This window comes from Mesoplodon mirus (genome assembly GCF_964341445.2).
Source record: "Mesoplodon mirus genome assembly, chromosome: 3".
Lineage (NCBI taxonomy): Eukaryota > Metazoa > Chordata > Mammalia > Artiodactyla > Ziphiidae > Mesoplodon > Mesoplodon mirus.
The window spans coordinates 102328341-102350547 of NC_138978.1; the positions used below are offsets into that span (position 1 = coordinate 102328341).

The 22207-nt window shown below is 40.4% G+C and overlaps 1 protein-coding gene across 4 annotated transcripts; it reads left to right on the forward strand.

Moving 5' to 3' along the window:
- The first annotated feature begins 4705 nt into the window (after positions 1 to 4705).
- PRPF38B (pre-mRNA processing factor 38B) lies at positions 4706 to 12559 on the forward strand. Of its 4 annotated transcripts, none has more exons than XM_082615705.1 (6): positions 4706 to 5372; positions 8201 to 8269; positions 8550 to 8701; positions 8782 to 8842; positions 10881 to 11104; positions 11352 to 12559. In XM_082615705.1, the coding sequence occupies exons 1-6, from the start codon at positions 5097 to 5099 to the stop codon at positions 12202 to 12204; spliced, it is 1635 nt and encodes a 544-aa protein (XP_082471831.1). In that variant the 5' UTR covers positions 4706 to 5096; the 3' UTR covers positions 12205 to 12559. The 4 variants fall into 4 exon arrangements, with proteins under 4 accessions (XP_082471831.1, XP_082471832.1, XP_082471833.1 ...); XM_082615706.1 differs by lacking the exon at positions 4706 to 5372 and adding an exon at positions 6129 to 6145; XM_082615707.1 differs by lacking the exon at positions 4706 to 5372 and having other exon boundaries at positions 8202 to 8279.
- The last annotated feature ends 9648 nt before the right edge of the window (positions 12560 to 22207 follow it).

The window sequence follows — 22207 nt, forward strand, 5'->3', positions numbered from 1 at the left end:
CTGCCAATGCAGGGGACGTGGGTTCAAACCCTGGTCTGGGAAGATCCCATATACCGCGGAGCAACTAAGCCTGTGCACTACAACTACAGAGCCTGCGCTCTAGAGCCCGTCTGCCACAACTACTGAGTCCACAAGCCACAACTACTGAAGCCTGCACGCCTAGAGCCTGTGCTCCATGACAGGAGAGGCCACTGCAATGAGAAGCCCGCACACCACAATGAACAGTAGCTCCCACTCGCCACAACTAGAGAAAGCCCGCACGCAGCAACAAAGAGCCAATGCAGCCAAAAATAAAATAATTTTTTTTAAAAACCTACTATAGAGCTGCAGTAATCAAGGTAGTTTGGATTGGTGAAAAGATAAAGATCAATGGAACAGAGTAAAATCCAGAAGTAGATCCATACATAGTGGGTCAATTGATTTTTGACAAAGGTGCTAAAGCAGTTCAATAGGGAAATAAGTCTTTTCAACAAATGCTGCTGGATTAACTGAATATCCACGTGGAAAAAAATGAAAATCAACTCTATCTCACATCATAGGCAAAAATTAACTCAAAATGTGTCAAATCCCAAATATAAAACTTTTAGAAAATATAAGAGAATATCATTGTAATGTTAAGGCTGGCAGCGCTTAAAACGAAAAAAGCACAAATCATAAGCAAAACAAAAATTTGACAACTTGCAATTCATTAAAATAAAAAACTATTTGAAAGGCACCATTAATAAAATTAAAAGGCAAGGCACAGATTGTGTGAAAATCCTGCAACACATGTATCAAAGGACTTATATCCAGATCATGTAAAAAAACCTTCCAACTCAATAAGACAAACAAACGCATAAGGAAATGGGCAAAAGATTTGAAGTTACTTCACAACAGAAGATATACTAACGCCAGTAAGCACCTGAAATGATGTTCAACATCATTAGCCGTAAGGGAAATGTAAATTAAAACCACAGTGAGATACCACTGCACACCCTTAAGAATGACTAAAATTTAAAAAAAAATTCATCATACCAAGTGTTGATGAGGATATGGAACAATTGGAACTCTCATACATTGCTGGTGTGAATGTAAAATGGTGCAATCACCTTGGAAAACAGTTTGGCTGTTTCTTAAAAAGTTAAACATATACCTATCATATGTCTAGGTATTTAGCCTATGTCTAGGTATTTAGCCAAGAGAAACAAAAACATCTGCACAAAGACTAGTACACAAATGTTCATAGCAGCTTTATTTGTAATAGCGCAAAACTGGAAATCCAAATGCCTACAAGCAGATAACTGGATAAACAAATAGTGGTAATTCCATACAACGGAATACTACTCAGTAAAAATATTTCCCAATTGTGATGAAGTGGGAGATTGGAATTGACATATATACACTAATATGTATAAAATGGATAACTAATAAGAACCTGCTGTATAAAAATAAAATTCAAAAAAAATTTTTTTAATAAAAAATAAAATAAAACACACATACAACTTGTTGATACAAGTATGAATATCAAAATTATTCTGAGTCGAAGAAGCCAGGTAAAAAGGGAACCTAGTGTATAACTGCATTTATTTATTATAATTCAAGAAAATGCAAACTAATCTATATTGACAGAAAGTGGTTGCTGAGGATGGAGTTGGAAGGAGAGATTGGATTACAAAAGGGCACAAGAGAACTTTTGGGGGTGATGTATGGTTCTTACCTTGATTGTGGTGATAGTTTAATGGGTACTGAGATAGACCTAAGAGCCTCCCTCAAACTACTAACCCCTGAAGTTAGAATTTGAAACCCTAACCCCCAAAGATGATGGTATTAGGAGGTGGGGCCTTTGGGAGGTACTTAAGTCATGAGGGTGGAGCCCTCACCAACAGGATTGGTGCTCTCATAAAAGAAACTTCAGAGAGCTTCCTCATCCCTATAATCTTGTGATTACACAGCTTGAAGGGGTCAGCCATGAACCAGGAAGAGAGTTGTCCCTTGGCCTTGGACTCTCCAGAACTCCAGAACTGTGAAAAATAAATTTTTGTTGTTAATAAGCTACCCAGTCTGTGGTATTTTGTTATGGCCCAAAAAGACTAAGGCAGTGAGGGTACATGTGTCAAAACAAAGCAAACCAAAACTTCCCAGCTTTATCTATGTACAATGTAGTATTCTTAAGTTAAATATAACATTTTTGTTGTTGTTGTTTTGTTTGGCTTTTTTTTTTTTTTTTTTTTTTTTTTTGCGGTACGCAGGCCTCTCACTGTTGTGGCCTCTCCCGCTGCGGAGCACAGGCTCCGGACGTGCAGGCCCAGCGGCCATGGCTCACAGGCCCAGCCGCTCCGCGGCATGTGGGATCTTCCCGGACTGGGGCACGAACCCGCGTCCCCTGCATCGGCAGGTGGACTCAACCACTGCGCCACCAGGGAAGCCCAAATATAACTTTTTTTAATGGGGATAATAGTTATATATTCAGACTGTTTTAGGGATTCATTGAATATGTCAAACACTTTATCCTACTACCTGGTTTGATACTTAGTTTCATGCCACTGAAACTTAGATATCAAACTTCAACCTCTCTACTAAGCTTTTCACTCAGAGTGTAGGGGTAAATGAATTTTTAAAGATTTAGGCAATTAGTAGGATTTGGCAATTAGTGTCACTGGGTAAACTCAATAAAGTTATTACCAAGGCAAAAAATACGCATAAAGGAAGAAGAACTTGGCTCAAAAAATTTTTTTTAATTAATTAATTAATTTTTATTTTTGGCTGTGTTGGGTCTTCATTGCTGCACATGCTCATTCTCTAGTTGTGGTGAGCAGGGGCTACTCTTTGTTGAGGTGCACAGGCTTCTCACTGCAGTGGCTTCTCTTGTTGTGAAGCACGGGCCCTAGGCATGCAGGCTTCAGTAGTTGCAGCTCACGGGCTCAGTAGTTGTGGCACGCAGGCTCAGTAGTTGTGGCACACGGGCTTAGTTGCTCCACGGCATGTGGGATCTTCCCAGACCAGGGTTCAAACCCGTGTCCCCTGCATTGGCAGGTGGATTCCTAACCACTGCGCCACCAAGGAAGACCCTTCACTGTATTTTTAACTTAGTAATTCATTAGAGGCTGGATCATCTATTTTCCTTGGGAAGTAAGTTGGTATAAACTAATGTATAGAACAACAAGAAATTACTAGGAAGTTAAAAACCACTTCTGAAAGCTTTAGTTCTCCAATGTAAAATAAAGAAACTAAACAGAACGATCACTTATGTACTGCCCAGCTATAAATATTAATCACTCCGATCATTCATTTCTCATTTATTTTTCCTTGCATTGTCATACCACTGTCTCCCGGTTTACCTCCTACCTCTCTGCTTGTCTTTTCTCTCCTGCTGGTTCAAGTTCATCAGGTGTGGATTTTCCCTAAGGTTTCTGTTTTATCCCTTTCCCCTCCTCTGTGTATAAGCCACAAATTAAGATCTCCACCTTCGAACTTCCTACTTCAACAGTTCCTAGGCAAGAATAAATGATTAAAAGTACCACAATGGGGCTTCCCTGGTGGCGCAGTGGTTGAGAGTCTGCCTGCCGATGCAGGGAACACGGGTTCGTGCCCCATTCCGGGAAGATCCCACATGCCGTGGAGCGGCTAGGCCCGTGAGCCATGGCCGCTGAGCCTGCGCGTCCGAAGTGCCACGATGAGCAATCAAATAGGATGGAGAATGAAAAACGTCATGGGATTTTTGCAATTAGAATAACACTGAGTGAGCCATCCAAGGTTTTGAGTAGGGAGTGCTGCACTTTTGGAACGATGACTCTGGCAACACTCTGTGAAGAATGAATTGGAGCCAGAGAATATTATGAATATTAGCATCTTAAAGTGACTTTGGGGTCATAGATGTAACCCTTGGGTTTAAATGTCATTAAATTCCTAATGTTTCATCTTGGCATTCCAGGCACTTAGGTGGCCCAATTCCTCTCTAATCATTACTCTCCCATACGCATATTTCCTGGCTCCTGTCAACCAGACTATTTACCCTCTAACAAGCTTGACCTTCCCTTCTTCTATATATACTCAGGCTGCTTTCTGTCAATAAAACTGCCCAGTCCATGAATACATGCACAAACTTCAGTGCCTTTTGTAGCCTTCTCTTAGCTCCCAAACACCATGAATCTTCTCTAGGTTAACAGTAGCTTTTGAGAGATGAGACCGATTCTGACTCATTCTCGCACCCACCACCTTCTTCCACCTCCTCTATCCCCATTCACTCAGAGTGCATCCGCAGAATGGAATTACTCGAGTAGGGAGGAAAGAAGTCATGTAACAAATGGCGCTACAGGTACAGTTGCTCTTTTAATGCTAAAATGCTTTTTTAACAGCCAAGCAAGACGTTATCCCCTTACTGTTGAATAAATTTAGGCTCAAATAATAAGATCTCCAGTCGGACACTACAGCCCAGCGGAGGACAGAAAGACTGCATTGCAATCACATGAAAGTGTGAGGTCCTATCAGCCCTTCCAAAGAATACGAAAACTGTGAACTCAGGAGACTCGGTTACTCCACAGGAGTCAAGAGTCACGAATTTGCAAGCACACAGCCATGCGAACGCCTTCCTGCTCGGCTTCCGACAGGAGAAACCGGGGCCGCAGTCCAAACATTAAAACATACAAATTGGACCCCCAAATTCCGAGCACAAACACCCTAAGAGTTAGGCAGCTGAGGCCAGCGCCGCGACCACAGCGTGCACTGAACGCGCGGAACTAGGGAGGAATCGCCAGCCCACCTGGGCGTCTCTGATTGGCCGCCGGCTAAGCTTGGAACTCTGGGGCGTGTGCCGTCACATCCGCCGGGGCCGCCATCTTGCTCCCAGGGGCAGTTGGCGGAAGAGATCGCGCTCCCAGGCCGCCGGCTAGCTTTCTGCTTGGAGTTCTCGCGGCCCGCGATTCGGCCTCTGCTCTCGATTCGGGGTCCATTCGTCAGTGTCCCGGTTGCCCTCCCTCACCCGGCTGGGGCACAGCGAGAAGGCCCCATCTTCCGACGGCGTTCCATGGAGTAGGGTCCCGGACCGTTGTCCCGAAGAGCGATATTGAGCTTGGCCCCCTCCCCCTCCCTTCTCCCTCCCTCCTTCCTTCCGCCGCAACATGGCTAACAACAGCCCCGCGCTGACAGGCAACTCGCAGCCGCAGCACCAGGCGGCCGCAGCCGCGGCCCAGCAACAGCAGCAGTGCGGCGGCGGTGGCGCCACCAAGCCGGCAGTCTCGGGCAAGCAGGGCAATGTGCTGCCGCTGTGGGGCAACGAAAAGACTATGAATCTCAACCCCATGATCTTGACCAATATCCTGTCGTCGCCTTACTTCAAAGTGCAGCTCTACGAGCTCAAGACCTACCACGAGGTGGTGGACGAGATCTACTTTAAGGTACGAAGCGTCTGGACCTGGGAGGTGGGGACTAAGTTCCGAGGAGGGGGTACGGAGGAAACGGGCGAAGGCGGCCCCCGAGGTCTGATCATTTGTAGGTGGGGGAGGGTTGGGCGGAGGGGGAAGCTGTGGCCAGTAGTCCGCCAGGGAGGGGTCAAACTGGGGCCGCCCTCTCATTTCCTTTTCAGATTTTTAGGGCCGGGAGAGCCCGCCGCCATTGATCTCTCCTCCCCCAATCTCCATCCCGCCCCTGGGGGGGAGTTGGACGGGAGGAGTAGGGGAGAAGAGAAACGAATAACTGAAGTCTCTCCAGTTTACAGCTTTAAATTTATTTATTTTGACGTGAATCTACTCGGCGCCAACTTGTTGGTGCTTCTCCCGCTCACCCCGGGCCAGGGCGTGTATTGACTTCAGTGTTGGCCTCGTGTTGTTGGTATTCACTATCCGATCCAGACAGGGAAATGGTCAGTGTGTTTGTTGGGTGGGGTGGGAGGGTTGAGGGTGGAGAGGTACAACTGGAAAAAGATGTACCGAAGGCCTGGAAATTTTCGCAGCAGGAAGTCAGGAGTAAGTGGTCTCAGTCACCTGTGCATTGGGCTTATTTAGAATTATCTGGGCCCTGGGCTTCTGCGGCAGGGTCGGTGCTGGCTTGGCTGTGCTGGGGAGCTCACCTGGCGCCTCCTCACTGCACTCTTGTCTCAGTTCTTGTTTCGTTAGCAGGATTGACTCAGTCTTGCAGCGAGGCTCGGAGCAGCCCAGGGTCGCAGGTAGAGGTATGCATTATTAATCATGCTCAATCGCCATAAATGCATTTCCCTGGTTAAATGAATGGCTAATTAGATTTTTTTTTTTTTTTGGCCACTGGTTTTGGTCTTTTCCTCACGAATTTGGTAGGTTTTCTCCACTTACCTGCAAATTATGTAGTTTTAAAAATATATTCCAGGCCTCCTAAGGTAAATTTATATTTTAAAGGATATTAATAAATCTTAACAGTCTTTAAATACTTAAACTAGGACATCTGATATAATACAATCCATTTTGCCTGTATTGACTCTTAAAAACACTTGACAGACCACATAAAGTATTTTCCGTGACCTGAATATATGTAGAGGTGTTAAGGAAATTTTCTTTATTTGCTTTTAGGTTTTGTTTTGTCCCCCTTTTCCCCAATTAAGGCCCACTGAGGGATTTTGAGATATTAGTTTTGATAGAAGATCTTATTTTGAGAATACAGTTCAACTTTGGGTATATAAAGTAAACTGAAATTTTGGTGTTCTCTTACAAGAGTATTGTAAGTAATTGTAATACTGTGAACTAGTTTTTTTAAAAGGTAAGGCCTTTTTCAGAATGGATACAATATGGCGAATATTTCACCCTTAGCTTTATTTATGTAGTAAACTTCAATCTGTTGCAAATAGGGTTCCTGCTCTTTTTGTGGCAGGTTCTGTTTAATAACGTAGGCAGGTGTTAATGCGATAGAGGAAAAGCTTGTTTTCAAATTTCACATACTGTGTTTTGAAACACTTAAGATTCTACTACAGATTACTTAGATTTAGTTATAAAACTAAAGACTCGGGTTTTGTTGTCCATATCAAATAATCATTGAAATACGTAGGCTTCCAATTTTGTAACTCGATTTTGTATGGCATCCACCCCTTTGTTTAGCCTTTAAGGAATTGAAACATCTTTTTTACAGCAAGCTGGGGGAAGAAGATGAAACAGTAAAGCAGTGCAGTAGTCCACTGAACAAAATAGTGTAGTGCTTACATTTAAATTCATGCTTTTCTGTCTGAAGCCACTGAAAAAGACTGGCGTGTAATCATGGGTGGGTGGAAATAAGGTTTTAGAAATAACATAATGAATGAACAGGATTTCATTTTTGTTGTTTCAAGTTGAGAAACAAATATGGATCTTATCTTTCTAAAATACCTTTGTCATATCTGTTGTAGATCTAATATTCTTTCTTTGCTGTTTTTAGGTGAAGTATGTGGTTTTTATAGGGTGCCCCACCTTAGCAAAGACCTGTATTTTTGAGTATACTCAACAAGTCACAGTTTCTCAGTTTTTGATACAGTTTATATTCTGGGGGAAAATTGAATTAGTTCCTATAATTAGGCTGAAAATAAAGTATACAGTAACAAGAATGACATACGTGTAGGTATGGCCTTTGTAACTTCATCTTCAGTCAGGAATGAACGTAATGCCTGATTGTGGTTTTAAAAAAAATTTGTGAATAAAGTTCCATGATTTTTCATCAGGAGTAATTTCTATTACTGTTTTTGCATGCTTTTTTCAAGTTTCTTCCTTATTTTATAATGTGGAATTTTAAATCACCATAAAATTGAAATATTAAGCTTATTTGGAAGTTTTTTTGGAATAAATACTTAAATACTTAAATTAAACTTTGTTAATACTTTTTGCTTTAAGTTGGAGCATTAAATCCATTTTAAAATGAGAATTATTTTTAAGCAATTCATAATAAAATACAAAATTATCAATTTTTTTTTTTTTTTACAAATGTATGAGACTAGACATTTCCTCTCTCCACATGTATCTGCTCTCTACAAAGCTACTTTAGTGGGATTTCTGCTGTAAACCTGTTGAGGTTTTGTTAAACCCTAGTAACTTTATTGATGCTATTTAAGGAGTTTTCAAAGATGGTTTACATACTTAATGTGTGTAAACAAAATATATACATCATGTCAAAATACCCAACTTCCACACTTTTAGAAGAGCTGCTCTATTATGGATTGGGGTTTACTCGAATCATACTGTTTAAAAAAATTCGAAGTATGAATGTTTGTTGTGTTTCTCTTTTCTATTTTCAGGTCACACATGTTGAACCATGGGAGAAAGGAAGCAGGAAAACAGCTGGCCAAACAGGGATGTGCGGAGGGGTAAGTAGAAGTACGTGCATTTTTCAGTTTTTCTGTGTCTGATAACTAAGTTTATGTTCAGAAAACTGAAAGCCCTTCAGTTTCGTACCAAATTACAATTAGTTTGTGTTTTTAAAAAATCTAAATTCAAGTGTTCCGTGAGGTTAGAAAAACATTTTTTTATGCTCTGTTTTCAGTTCTGGACTATATCTTGTTACTAATACCTAACAGGATTAATCAACTGGTTCTAAGTATCTTTGTTAATTATTTTACAACTCTTTCTTAATTCCTTTCCTTAAAGGTTCGAGGCGTTGGGACAGGAGGAATTGTTTCTACAGCTTTTTGCCTGTTATACAAATTATTTACTCTGAAGTTAACTCGCAAGCAAGTGATGGGTCTTATAACACACACAGACTCTCCATATATTAGAGCCCTTGGATTTATGTATATAAGGTGAGACTGCATTTCTCTACATTTTCAGTAAATATCTCATTTTAATTGACCTAAGCCTAATCACTCTTTCATAATTCTAGGTACACACAGCCCCCTACAGATCTATGGGATTGGTTTGAATCCTTCCTTGATGATGAAGAGGTATGTCAACAAGGGTAATAGTTTTCTTCTGATTACTCTCATTTTTTAATAATCTTTTATATATTGGTGGTTTAACATCCTCCAGAATTTCTGTGCTTAAATTTATTTCACTCACATACTTTTGGAATTAATGTCCTATTACTAAGATTGGGGTGGATTTTATATGTCTTAGGTTAAACTTCTTAAGTTTGATTCTCACATTTCAAAATTGTTTAGATGTATTTTGGTAACTATTAAAAATTTTCTCTTCCTAATTGTGTTCTGTGTATTGTACTGATCTTGACTTGTACAGTTGATAGTGAGTTTTTAAAATTGGCCATGCTCGAGATTGAGATGGTAAGACATGCACATAGAAATATTAATTATTGGTTTTTTTCTGGAACTTTTCAGTTCTTTATCCTGTAACTTCTTCCCAACATTAATACTCCCACTTGCATAGGAATGCAGAATTGAGGAGCTGGGTGGAGCTTAAATAGGCTAGGGTTTAGATGATTTGTTTGAGGTGATCAAAATATTTCAATTCCAGCTTTCTAACTCTTTTATACTATACATTTTTATAAAGTTAGAAGGAAACCTTCTCTTTAATAGTTAAGATTTTTTTTTAATTATGAAACTAGCTTGCCATTCAAGCTTAATAAGGTTGAGCTTGTTACATGTGTTCAGAAAGTTACGTTAGAAAACATTACTGTGTCAGATTTAAATCATGCGTGTATTAAAGTCCAAGATCTCAAAAGAATCTTAACAGTGAGCACTGTTGTCCATATATCAATCCCCACCACTACTTTATGTTTTAAGGTTCATAAAGTAAACTGAGTGGTGTTTTAGTCGACCTGTTTAAAACATTTATCCAAAGAATTGGTTGAATTAAAGGATAGTTCTAATGGAAATCTTTCTAGTGTGTTTTTATTATTACATGCATAGCTAAAAATTCTCACTCATGTAGACATGGAGAATTTTTCTCTGCATTTTTTTGGCCTATTTACGAGCTGTTTAATATCTCAGAAGAGGCCAAAAGTGTGTTAGGTGATAAATCACAATCTATAAAGTTTTTTTCTTTTTAGGTGAGATTTTGCAGGTTGAGGCGCTTTTCCCTTCTATATTTAAAAAGCATGTCCCGCTTCATAATTGGTATTAGGCTTGTTTCTGAATGCTTCTGTTTAATCTGTTTTTTATTGTGTTTACAAACCTGAGGCTCTCTGTTTAAGCTAACTTATTGTTTTCTTCCTTAGATATCTGCAGCGATTATATTTGGAAATACTGTATATCTGAACACTTAAATGTGTGTGAGTGCAAGCAGTTTTACCTTTAGCTCTTGTTTTCCTGTTTAGATAACAAATCTCACTTTCCTTGTGTGCTTGCACTATAGGTTTGGGACTGACAATAGCTGACTAACATGTCCTGAGCTGTGAGAGGGCATAGCAAGAAGGCCTTCATGCGGTAATGACCCTTTTCAGAGACAATGGTCATCATGGATTATGCGTTTCCAATTATTTGTTCATTTATTTATTTTCTACATAACTCTAAATTAGAAACCTCACTGCTTCATGGCAGTTGGTTTGCTATTGCTTCCAGTTTTATTAGGGCTTCATTTTATATTAGAGCTGTTAAAAGATAATCTTTAGACAGGAATTGTTTGAAGTAGTTCATATGTAGCTAGGTTACACTGCTAGGAATGATGTGTGCAAACGTGTCCACAGAAATAAAGTATATACGTAGTAGGTATGTGGAATGTAAATTGTTGATTGTTCCAAATAGTTTAGTAATGTAGGGGGGTGTTTCATATTCTTGTTAACTGAGTGAAGTCACTTCTCTTTCTGTCCATGAGGCTGCAGGGTTTATTCTCACCTGCATGCACACACTAAGCCCAGATATTTCTCTGTACCATTCATTACCAGATTAGAAAGGTACACAAATTGAAATTTTTCTGTTAGAATTTTTTTGTATTTGAGATTCCAGAGATGGTTATATTTTTATAGTATTCTTGTGTTTATTGAGATAATTTTTTTTGACGGCCAGGGTATCTTTTGTGTTTCTGTAGGACCTAGATGTGAAGGCTGGTGGAGGCTGTGTAATGACCATTGGAGAAATGCTACGGTCTTTTCTCACAAAACTGGAGTGGTTTTCTACCTTGTTTCCAAGAATTCCTGTTCCAGTTCAGAAGAATATCGATCAACAGATTAAAACCCGACCAAGAAAAATCAAGAAAGATGGAAAGGAAAGCGCTGAGGAAATAGACAGACATGTTGAACGCAGGCGTTCAAGGTGATGTGACTCTTGAGTTACACTTATTTTTAAAATATGCTTTACACAAAGGTTCTATTTGTCACCTTTTCCCCACTTTCTGCCCTTCAGGGCATTTTCCACAAAATTATGCATCTGTAAATGAGAACAGGCAAATATTTTGCTTTAATTATTCTTGACATGTAACACTGCTGGAAGTTAAATTTTTATGGTATGTTTTATTCATTCAAGTTTTCTTCTCCCCCTCCCCCACTTTCCTAAATATTAGGTCTCCAAGGAGATCACTGAGTCCACGGAGGTCCCCAAGAAGATCCAGAAGTAGAAGCCATCATCGGGAGGGCCATGGGTCTTCTAGTTTTGACCGAGAATTAGAAAGAGAGAAAGAACGCCAGCGACTAGAGCGTGAAGCCAAAGAAAGGGAAAAAGAAAGGCGAAGATCCCGAAGTATTGATCGGGGACTAGAACGCAGGCATAGCAGGAGTAGGGAAAGACATAGAAGCCGTAGTCGAAGTCGTGATAGGAAAGGGGATAGAAGGGACAGGGATCGGGAAAGAGAGAAAGAAAATGAGAGAGGTAGAAGACGAGATCGTGACTATGATAAGGAAAGAGGTAATGACCGAGAAAAGGAGAGGTCAAGAGAACGGTCCAAGGAGCGGAGAAGTAGGGGTGAGGTAGAAGAAAAGAAATATAAAGAAGACAAAGATGATAGGCGGCATAGAGATGACAAAAAAGATTCCAAGAAAGAGAAAAAGCATAGTAGAAGTAGAAGCAGAGAAAGAAAACATAGAAGTAGGAGTAGAAGTAGAAATGCAGGGAAACGAAGTAGAAGTAGGAGCAAAGAGAAATCAAGTAAACATAAAAATGAAAGTAAAGAAAAATCAAATAAGCGGAGTAGAAGTGGCAGTCAAGGAAGAACTGACAGTGTTGAAAAATCAAGAAAACGGGAACATAGCCCCAGCAAAGAAAAATCTAGGAAGCGTAGCAGAAGCAAAGAACGTTCCCACAAACGAGATCACAGTGATAGTAAGGACCAGTCTGACAAACATGATCACCGAAGGAGCCAAAGTATAGAACCAGAGAGCCAAGAAAAACAACATAAAAACAAAGAGGAGACTGTGTGAAAATTTTTTGTAAAAGTGGATCACATTGAATCCTATAAATGTTGGGTTAAATCTGCTTTTTTTTTTTCCTCCCAAGTTGAGATTGTGCAGTAGTTACACACTCTTCAAGCTCCCTGTAGGCTGCATTTTCATTTCCTGTTTTGTGTAGGGAAGTGCCTTTGTAATCCCATTTATTGCATTGATGTTTTCACCCAACTGTTTAGTTTGATACATGATGCACAGATTGTTCTTGCATTTTATTGTTTGTTTTTGAGATGTACAGTCTGTACATATGTCCTGAAAATGTTTTAATTCCGTTGGCATGGTTGCCATGTTGGTTAAATTTGTATAAGGCAATAAAATGCCACTAATTCTATTTTTGTTTTGTAGGTGTGGGATTATGGTTTGTGTACTGAAGTTAGCATGACTGTGCTTTTCGTAATAGAATGCTAAAAACTATGAAAATGGATCTTGGATGTCTATTATAGGAGAATTTCATGCTTTCAGTGTACATGAAGGCAGCAGTTGTAGGATTAACATTCTTGTCCACTGTATATTATCTTGGAAGGCTCTTGTTAATATGTTAAACCTAATATTCTCCACAGTTAACTTCAGAGAGAATTTAGGAGAAGTTAGTTTCTGATGCAGAGGTTTCAATTAGGCTGTGATTTGATCAAAAGTCCTTTTAGCATTCTACCTCAAAGGGACACTATTAGTATGCCTAAAATTTATTCACTTAGTTTTCCTTTTTTATTTGAAAAAATACATGACATATAATCTTTTTCTTGAACTTTTCAGAGTTTAAAATACTATATAAAAGGAGAAATTAATGTCTAAAGCCTAGCATTCTTGCAGCAACCCTATACTGACATGAAATTGGGAGAGGGTGGGGCAGGTGAGTAGAGAAATAGATGTAAGCCTCAAGCTTCCAAAGCATTTTTATAAATGGAAAATACTTAAATTATGAAACAGCTTGATATAGTGTCCTTTTTTTAAATTCAAAACTTTTTTTTATTGATAATGAAGATTGCTGTTTGAGTTTTTAAACTTAATCTAGAACAGAGAGTATTAAAAGTAATGCTATGCTGCATTATTTAAGATAATCAGCAAATTATTTGATAGATTGTTCTTATGACTTGTATTCTGATTACAGAGAAGGATCATGAGTGTGGAATAAATACTGGATTAAATCCTTTATCCTGGGTGTTGGCTTTCCCCCATTTGTTAATATTTATAAGGTATTTTTACTGTGGAAATAGAATGTTAGTAGAGTCACACTTTATGTAGAGGGATATCTTAGCACCCAGATGACAAGTGAATTTTAAATGTGTAGATAGAACTGGATGTATGTGATAGCCAGTAATCCTTACTACAGTTCTTAATGGCAGTTCCCTTTGTCCTTGGGTGTTACGTGTGTCACTAGGTTGTTTTTTGGATTGGATGATTACTTAATTTCACATCAGAGGTCCTTATTGAGGGACTTGTATTACATATTAGAATCATTTAAAATCTGGACTTGAAGGAACTTTTAAAAGATAACTCATCCATTTCTTTTTAGAACAGAGAAATAGAGGTCCAAAGTGGTTTGTTCAGTCATTGCTAGGACTAAAAGTGAGTCTTCCTCGCAATGTATACCATATTAACATTTTTTTAAATCTCACTGTTGATATTGGCCGACTGATGGGCACCCAGAAGCCACCTTGCAAAAAGTGTTAAATGGAACAAAGGAAGACATTTGGAAAAGCCCTTCATATGTGGGCTTAACATTTGTACCTACCTAACTCCAGAAAAATCTCGTTAAATGAAGGAATTCTATGAAAATGCTATGTTTTTTCTTTTAAGAGTAGAATATTCAGTCATCTTCTAAACTGAGCATCAAGTGAATTAACACTACACATGTAGAAATTAGAAACTGTTCCTGAGTGATGAAAGCCAGTAGATTTATCTTTGAAAAATTTAGCATACCTAAATGGATGGTGCTACTCCTTTGAATATAGTTCTACCTGAAATATAATTAATTCAGTGGTGTGTTTTGGTAAAAAGTGGAAACTTTTACATAGAAGGGAAAATATCACACAGCATTTGATTTCTTTTTAAAGTTTGCTTTTGAGGAGCATTTTGGTATATAGAACATGTAAATAATACTAGTTAATGCCGGATATATGCATGACTTAATTTGGAGAGTAGCTTTCTAAAAGACTGCAAAAACAAGTGGCTCTGAAAGGTGTCTCAGGATTGTTTCTTGCAATCTGAGAAAACTTAAAAAGCTTTTGATAGTTTAATATAACTAGCAGCCTCCATCCAGTTTTCTCAACTTATTAAAATGATTTCACCTTTCCATGTATCAGTATGTTTCATCTGTGTTCTAATGTTCAATTTGCAATTAAATCCTATACATGAGCTAGTATATTATCAGTCGAGATTTAAATACAAAATTTGCATTTTAATACTCCCCAATTTATAATCTATTACTTGGATTTAGTTCTTCTAAGGTAGTGTGGTTCTTAACCTGAGTTATAGGCCCCTATTTAGGAATCTAATGAAAGCTACAGATTTTTCAATCTGTGATTAGGTATTTTGTAGTTAGGAATAAACAGCAAATTTGGGACCTGAGAGTGTCCCAAAGGCAATAGATGCTGCAGTGTTTTTTACTTAAAAGACAAAGTGGGAGGGTAAAAAAGCTAATGGCATTCACTTAATTCCCTTCCGCCTGAAAGTTGCTCTTTATGAATAGTAGTTTTTGATTTGAACAGTTGGAAATGAGGCCCAGACACTGGCAGTTTATAAGTTTTTCAGCTGATTTCCTGTGTGCAGCCTTGATATAAACACTGGTCAGTTCTCACTGATTATATTGTTCAGCTGGTGGACTTTAAGTCGGTTCTGGTCCTGATCTGATTCTATCATCTTGTTAATGTTGGATTCAGCCTTGAATGGCTAACGCAGTGACAGCATCTAAGAGCTGAAATTTATAGGGAAGGAACACTTCCTGATAGTCTGAAATTCCTTCATCATATCCTGTGAGATCTCCTTGAACCTTGCAAATAGTTCTGAAGTGGCATTGTACACTTTAGGATCATTGGCCATCAACATTTGTCAACTGTAGCAAACATGACAGCATGAATACAATCAACTGGAAATCTTTACCATTGTAGCTGACTTGAAATCCATTATTCTGTTTCTCAGAGCATTGATGGTTGAATTTCTATTACATAATCATGATCCATAATGTATTGCACAGGTAAAATGTATTCAGGTTTGGGGGGTGGTGTCTTTTCAGCCTACTGGGAAAATGAGTTACACTTGTTCAAGATAAACAGCTGACCTTTTTTGCATTTCATGTAACATATAAGCCATGACGTTTTATTACAAGAATCAGGAAAAGTAGGGAATTCCCTGGCAATCCAGCAGTTAGGACTCCTTGCTCTCACTGCCGAAGGCTTGGGGTCAATCCCTGGTCGGGGAACTAAAATCCCACAAGCTGCGTGGTGCGGCCAAAAAAAAAAAAAATCAGGAAAATCCTCATGTAAGCTTGCCTGATCTGCAAGCACCTAAAGTCCGCTAATCTATAAAGCTTGTGTTCCTTTGTCAGTACTTTTTCTAGCCACTCTGAAGCCGAGTTATTTCTCTATTGAGTCAGTGGATTTAGCCACCACCCACAAATAAATTCCTAACATTTTGAATAAACTAAGTAAAGACAAAAAATGACAGTGCTTGCCGGCAAGAGAAGTACTCTTGCCCTCTCTCCTTCCCTGCTATTTAGAAATTCTGAAATCACCAGTGTCCTTGATAGTCAATAGTACCAAAAGAGGAGATTTCTTAGATGCTGGACTCATCTAAGCCAATCCAAGTACTGATCCAGTGAACATTTCTTCTGGAATGAAGTGCTCTGTCTCTGACCCCTGTTCTGGAAAATTGCATTATACTGAGCCTTGTGTAGGGACCGCCACTGATTTGTGGATGTGCTGGTTATCTATTTCTTGGCTCCTAAGTCCACCCTTCATTGCTCTGCTTTGTGATACAGGAGATGAGCCCTTTAAATATTTCTCTTTTGCCTGCTGGCAAGTTTTGTTAAGCTTGTCAGGAGGTGCTGACGGGATGCTGCAGAAGAAAGGAGCTTCTCTTCCTGGTTCTTGTGTGTTTTCGGTGTGTTTTCTTTTTTCTTGCTTTTGCAGTGTGTAGGGGCCAGTGGCATGTAGGACACCCAGTGGCACCTCAAAAGAGGGTGTTTACCAGGAGGTCCACTGGTGCCCCTGCCAGCTTCCCAGCATGTCTTGGTGCACCGCTGGCAACTTCCCAATAAGTCTCGGCACACCCAGTGGGGTGCCTTCCTAACTAGTTTTGTTGACAACGCCCTCCTCTCCAGCCCTGGGCTTCAGTGGGTCGCAGCCACACCCTCTCCAACAAAATCTGAATCTCAGCCTTGCAATGGAAACTTCAAAACTTGTTCCTTCGTTGGGTCCTCTGCCTCAGTCCTAGAGGTAGTGGCTGCTCCTATAGCCGCTATTTCTGTATTCTTAAGAGCTTTCTTTACCCTTAGTAATTAATGCCCTGTTGCTCTTAGTAATTCTTTATATAAAATTTTCCTTGTTCAAATTACTGTGTGTTTTCTGTATCCCCCCCTGACTGATACAGTGGATTAAGATACCAGTCATGGGCTTCCCTGGTGGCGCAGTGGTTGGGAGTCCGCCTGCCAATGCAGGGGACACGGGTTCGTGCCCCGGTCCGGGAAGATCCCACATGCCGCAGAGCGGCTGGGCCCGTGAGCCATGGCCGCTGAACCTGCGCGTCCGGAGCCTGTGCTCCGCAACGGGAGAGGCCACAACAGTGAGAGGCCCGTGTACCGCACACACACAAAAAAAGATACCAGTCATAAGGGAGCCACTTCATTAGTTTGGTTGATAACCCCTGATGTAGTCCGGTATAAAGGGCTCAACCCAGTAAGTTTGTTGAGAATTATGTAAGTGAATCAGATTGGCCCCTTCTAGAATTTTGACAGAGCTAAGAATTGTCCAGTCCTTAGAAGAATGGACAAGACTTGTATAGCTGTGATATGAAGAGGCTCATGTGAAAGAGATACCACGATAAATAACTACCCTGAAGCTGCCTCGCTTCTTGCTGCTTTCTAGTGTTTTTTGTTTTCCAGTATGGTCAGTGGGTATTCTTGCAATTTCTCTGTTTCCCATAAGATAGCCTGAGTTTCTATTCCTTGGAACCATGAGCCTAACTCTAGTTTGTTTTATTGTAACCACCAGGGATCCCTGATCAGTGAAGGTCTTCCTGTCAATTTCCTTGACATTTAATTCTTATCTGTCTGCGCTCGGCACCAGTAAGAAAATGTCATCTACTTGATTGGACTTGGCAAGGAAGTCAAAAAAGAAGTCCTAGGTACAATTCCTTTTCCTTGGCAGAAATGGTCTCCCCAAAAGCAAAAGGGGGAGGTACAGGTATAGTGGAAGGATGGAGTATGAATGAGGACAACCATAAATCTCATAGTGTCCAGTCTTTTCCTAGACAAGTCTACTCTGTATTCCTTCTATATCACTAAACAATTCTTTTTATTTCCCCTACAATGGGTATTTCAAATCTTCACTAGTTTCTTAAGTCCCCTACTCCACCTCCATACTCATACTCACTTCACGTAGAGACTATCAAGTGGAAAGTCCCTATACTTGCTGCCTTCTCTTCCCCAAACTATAAGATTAGCTGCAGTCACATCTATCCCATTTTCCTCCTTACTTCTCTCTCTTTATCCTTCTGTTAAATGTTGCAAATTCTGCCCTAAGCTTATACCTTATGCTTATACCTTATTCATTCATTCATGTGGCAGAGACTGCCCACTGTTAAGTCTCCATTCTTCCCTTTTTCCATAGCAATAGAATTTTTTGACTGTGTATGCCTTTTTTTTTTTTCCTTTCAGCTCAGTTGACATAGCCATGAGACCAACTTCTGACCAACGGGATGTCAGTGGCAGAAGGAACCTTTCTTAAGAGCTTACTAGCATATAGTTCATCTTTTCCCTCGCCTCTTACTGAATTCTGCTGCTTAGAAATTTGATATGATACCTGGAGCGTTATCTTGGATCAATAAAAAGAAGGCCTCATTCTAGAGATAACCAACTAACGAACTGAAAGGAGCCTGGGTCTCTGACTCCATGGACTAGACTTGCCATACACTCCTGGATGCCCTGCTCCAATATTTTATATCAGAAAGAAACTTCCATTTAAGCCACTTTCTTTATAGGTTTTCTGTCACTCTCAGCGAAACAAATCCTAGCGTTACAGATTTGAAATCTGGAATTGTATACTAAGTAACAAAAACTAAAATATTTAACGTTGGCTTAGTAAAGGAGGTTAGATGTCAAGAAACATGGACACAGGTATTGTGGGTTAGAAAGCTGATGGATGACTTGTTATACAGCATCCTAACATTTTCTCTCTTTCATTCCAACCCCTTGTCTTTATCTTTTTTTTTTAACTTTTTAAAACATTTATTTATTTTTGGCTGAGTTGGGGCTTCATTGCTGCGCGTGGGCTTTCTCTAGTTGCGGTGAGTGGCGGCTGCTCTTCATTGCGGTGCGTGGGCTTCTCATCGCGGTGGCTTCTCTTGTTGCAGAGCACGGGCTCTAGGCGCGCGGGCTTCAGTAGCTGTGGCTCACAGGCTCCAGAGCGCAGGCTCAGTAGTTGTGGCGCATGGGCTTAGTTGCTCCACGGCATGTGGGATCTTCCTGGACCAGGGATCAAACCCGTGACCCCTGCATTGGCAGGCAGACCCCCAACCACTGTGCCACCAGGGACGTCCTTGTCTTTACCTTTTATTTTTCAGCCCTTCTCTTGGACTTTGGGTGATTGACTAATCTTGATTTTCCTAGTATTACCCCATTAGTACACTAAGAATGTTTAAACAGACTCACTCTTATTGGTTTTTTTTTTTATTTTAAACTTGATTTTTTTTTTTCTGGCCACGCCACGCAGTTTGCAGGATCTTATTTCCCCAACCAGGGACTGAACTTGGTCCTGGCAGTGAAAGCACTGAGTCCTAACCACTGGACCACCAGGGAATTCCCTAAACAGACTCACTCTTATAACTGCTTCCCCTCTTCATCGTCTTAGCTCCATACCCCTCAGGACCAAAACTCAAGCATTTACTGCTTTGCGGAGTCCCATTCCTGAAAGGAGAATTTCAGACAGTTGGTAAACTTAGTAATTCAAATTTTAAAAGTAAATTTATATGACAAAACAACTGTTTTATATGCATTGTTTCCCCATGGAATGGCTCAGCAATAAAACATAACCTGTTCGAAAACAACTAAGAAGTTGACATTAGCCAGAAATCAGTTGCTAACATAAAATCATTGTACTTCCAGATCATTGTTTCTCCCTCTTCCCTGAACCTCCCAGCTCCTCTAAAGTTCATGTCATCAGATTATACCATCCATTATCCCTCAGTTGTTCATGTCATTCACAGACCTCAGAAGATACTCCCCTAGTATTTTAATCCTTAGAGTTTAACAAACATCTCAATACCTCTTTCCTCACTACTGTTAGAATTCTTAGTAATTCCAATACCCATTGAACAATCTTTCCAATTCTCGGGCCTCTCAGTTTCTTGATTGCCTGACTTCCAATGATGTTTTTCTTCCACCTGACCTCAGCTGCCATTTCCCATGGTTATATCCTAGAACTGGCCATCACCAATAACTGAAACTTCTCCAGAGTTTCCATCTCAAACATCCCATTCTCTACTCACCAACCCCTCCATTTTCTGCTTACTTCCCTCTCATATCCTTTCCAACAATTCTTTAACTCCACTGGGTTCTCCAGCCTATTGCTCCTGCTGACTTTTCACTCTGCATTGCAGTCCCCCCTGCCTCCGTGGTAGTGAGACATGGCAGCAAGCCTCACTTCCTTGCCCACCCAGCTTAGTTTCCACAGTCCAATGTTATAAATCACTTCCTTGTAAACACTCTCAATTCCCTTGCTGCAGTCTCTCTCCATCATACTTATCTAGTAATACCCTAGTCCTACTTAAATACAACACTCAGCCTATTCTGTGCCTGCACATGACCAGAAAAAATACACAATCATGCTGACTGGCATCTCTTTGAATTCATGACCATACACCTCTGGAACTCCGGGTTTGTGTGAACCTGAGAGTGGGGCCTCCTTAAATTTTGCTCCCTAGGCACCTCTCTAGTCTCACCCTTCCCCGACCCTGGTAGGTGCCATAGTGCACCATTCAGCTCTCCCCTCCTGAAATCAGGCAAAGCGAAACTATATTTGTTCATCTCCCAGTCTTTAGATGTGGGCACCCCAGGGAAGAGGGTGTGACTTTGAGCAGGGCAGCTCTTAGTTAAGGGCAAGACTGAGAAAGACTCAGCTAGAGAGTCAGCCACAAACACTCTGGCAGGAAGGGAGTGTGAGTGCTCACATTGCTCTGGCCAAGCCCTCTTGCTCTTCAGGGCCTTTGCCCTTCCTCTTCCCTCTGCCTGGCATGCTCTTTTCCTAGGTTTCCAAGGGACTCATCCTCACTTCCCTGATGCCCATGCTCAAGCACCTCATTGCTGGAGAAGTCCTCTCTGACCATAGTATACAAACTAAACTCTCCCTCAATATTCTCTCCTGTTACTCTGCTTTATTTTTCTTCATAACATTTAGCAACACCTGACATTAGATAGTTCTAACATTAGCTGCTTCTTTTGGCCTTCCTCTGCTAGAGTGTGTGTTCCAGGAGCACAGAGCTCTGGTTTGCTTATGTTTATATCCCCAGTGTCCAGAACAATGCCTGGTATACAGTAGGTACTCCATATATACTTGTTAAATGCACAAATGAAAATGCCTTGAATTCATAGTAGTCAACTCATCGAAGACAGAGTGGTTTAGTAGAAGGATCTTAGAGCACTGAGTTAGACTGATTTTTTTAAACAACTTTAGTGGTGTGAAACTGACATATCATAAACTACACATATTTATAATATAAACTCAATGTTTTGACATATGTATACACACATGAAACCACTACAATAATTCAGATAATGAGCATATGCTTCCTCCCCATTTTTGTAATCCCTTTTGTAAATGGCAGGGAGGTACTGGGGATGGATGGATTTAGTGTGCTCATTAAGGACCTCTCACTGTCTTTCTCAGCACAGGGACATGCTGCTGCCCTTTCCCTTTCTTTCTTCCTTTCCCCCTCCCTCCCTCCCTTCTCCCTCCTTCCTTCCTTCCTTCCTTCCTTTCTTGAATGTAATTGACACATAACACTGTCAAGTTTGAGGCATAAGTTTGAGGTGTACAAGTGTTACTTTGATACATTTATATATTGTAATATGATTACTACAGTAGCATTAGCTAACATCTCTATCGCATCACATAATTATCATTTCTTCTTTGTGTTGAGAACAGTTAAGATTTAGTCTCTTAGCAACTTTGAAGTTTATAGTACGATATCGTTAACTATAATCACTATGTTGTACGTTAGATTCCCTGAACTTTTTATCTACTAGTTTTAAGTTTGTACCCTTAAACAACATGCCCCCAATCCCTCCACACCCGCCGACAGCAGAACCGATCACTTTGTACTGAAACAACAATAAGAACAACAAATAAAGGTGAAAAAGAACAAATAAAACTGGTCAGGATCCCCAAGTTTAAAAGGATCATTTCACTATGTCAATAATTTCTATACAGCTTCATAAAATTTTTATTTAGAAAAGAATTTTTAATAGAAAAGGGGAGCATTCTACACATCACCTTGAAACCCATGTTACAGTAGCATTTTGACCCGCTTGGCATAGCTTTCTTCCACTCTCTTCTTTCTTTTCAGTCTTTGCAATACCTGTACCTGCCAGTCTCCAGGTGCCCCTAGTTACAGGTCAGCTCCACACAGAAGGGGAGGAGCTACTTCCCGGGGTCTGTTCCCAGAATCACAGCCCCACATCCCAGCGACAAACAGTGCTGCCCACCTGGGGACCTAAGAGGACCCTGCCCACTTTGTTGTGTGCCCTGTGAGTGCTCAGTCCAACAGG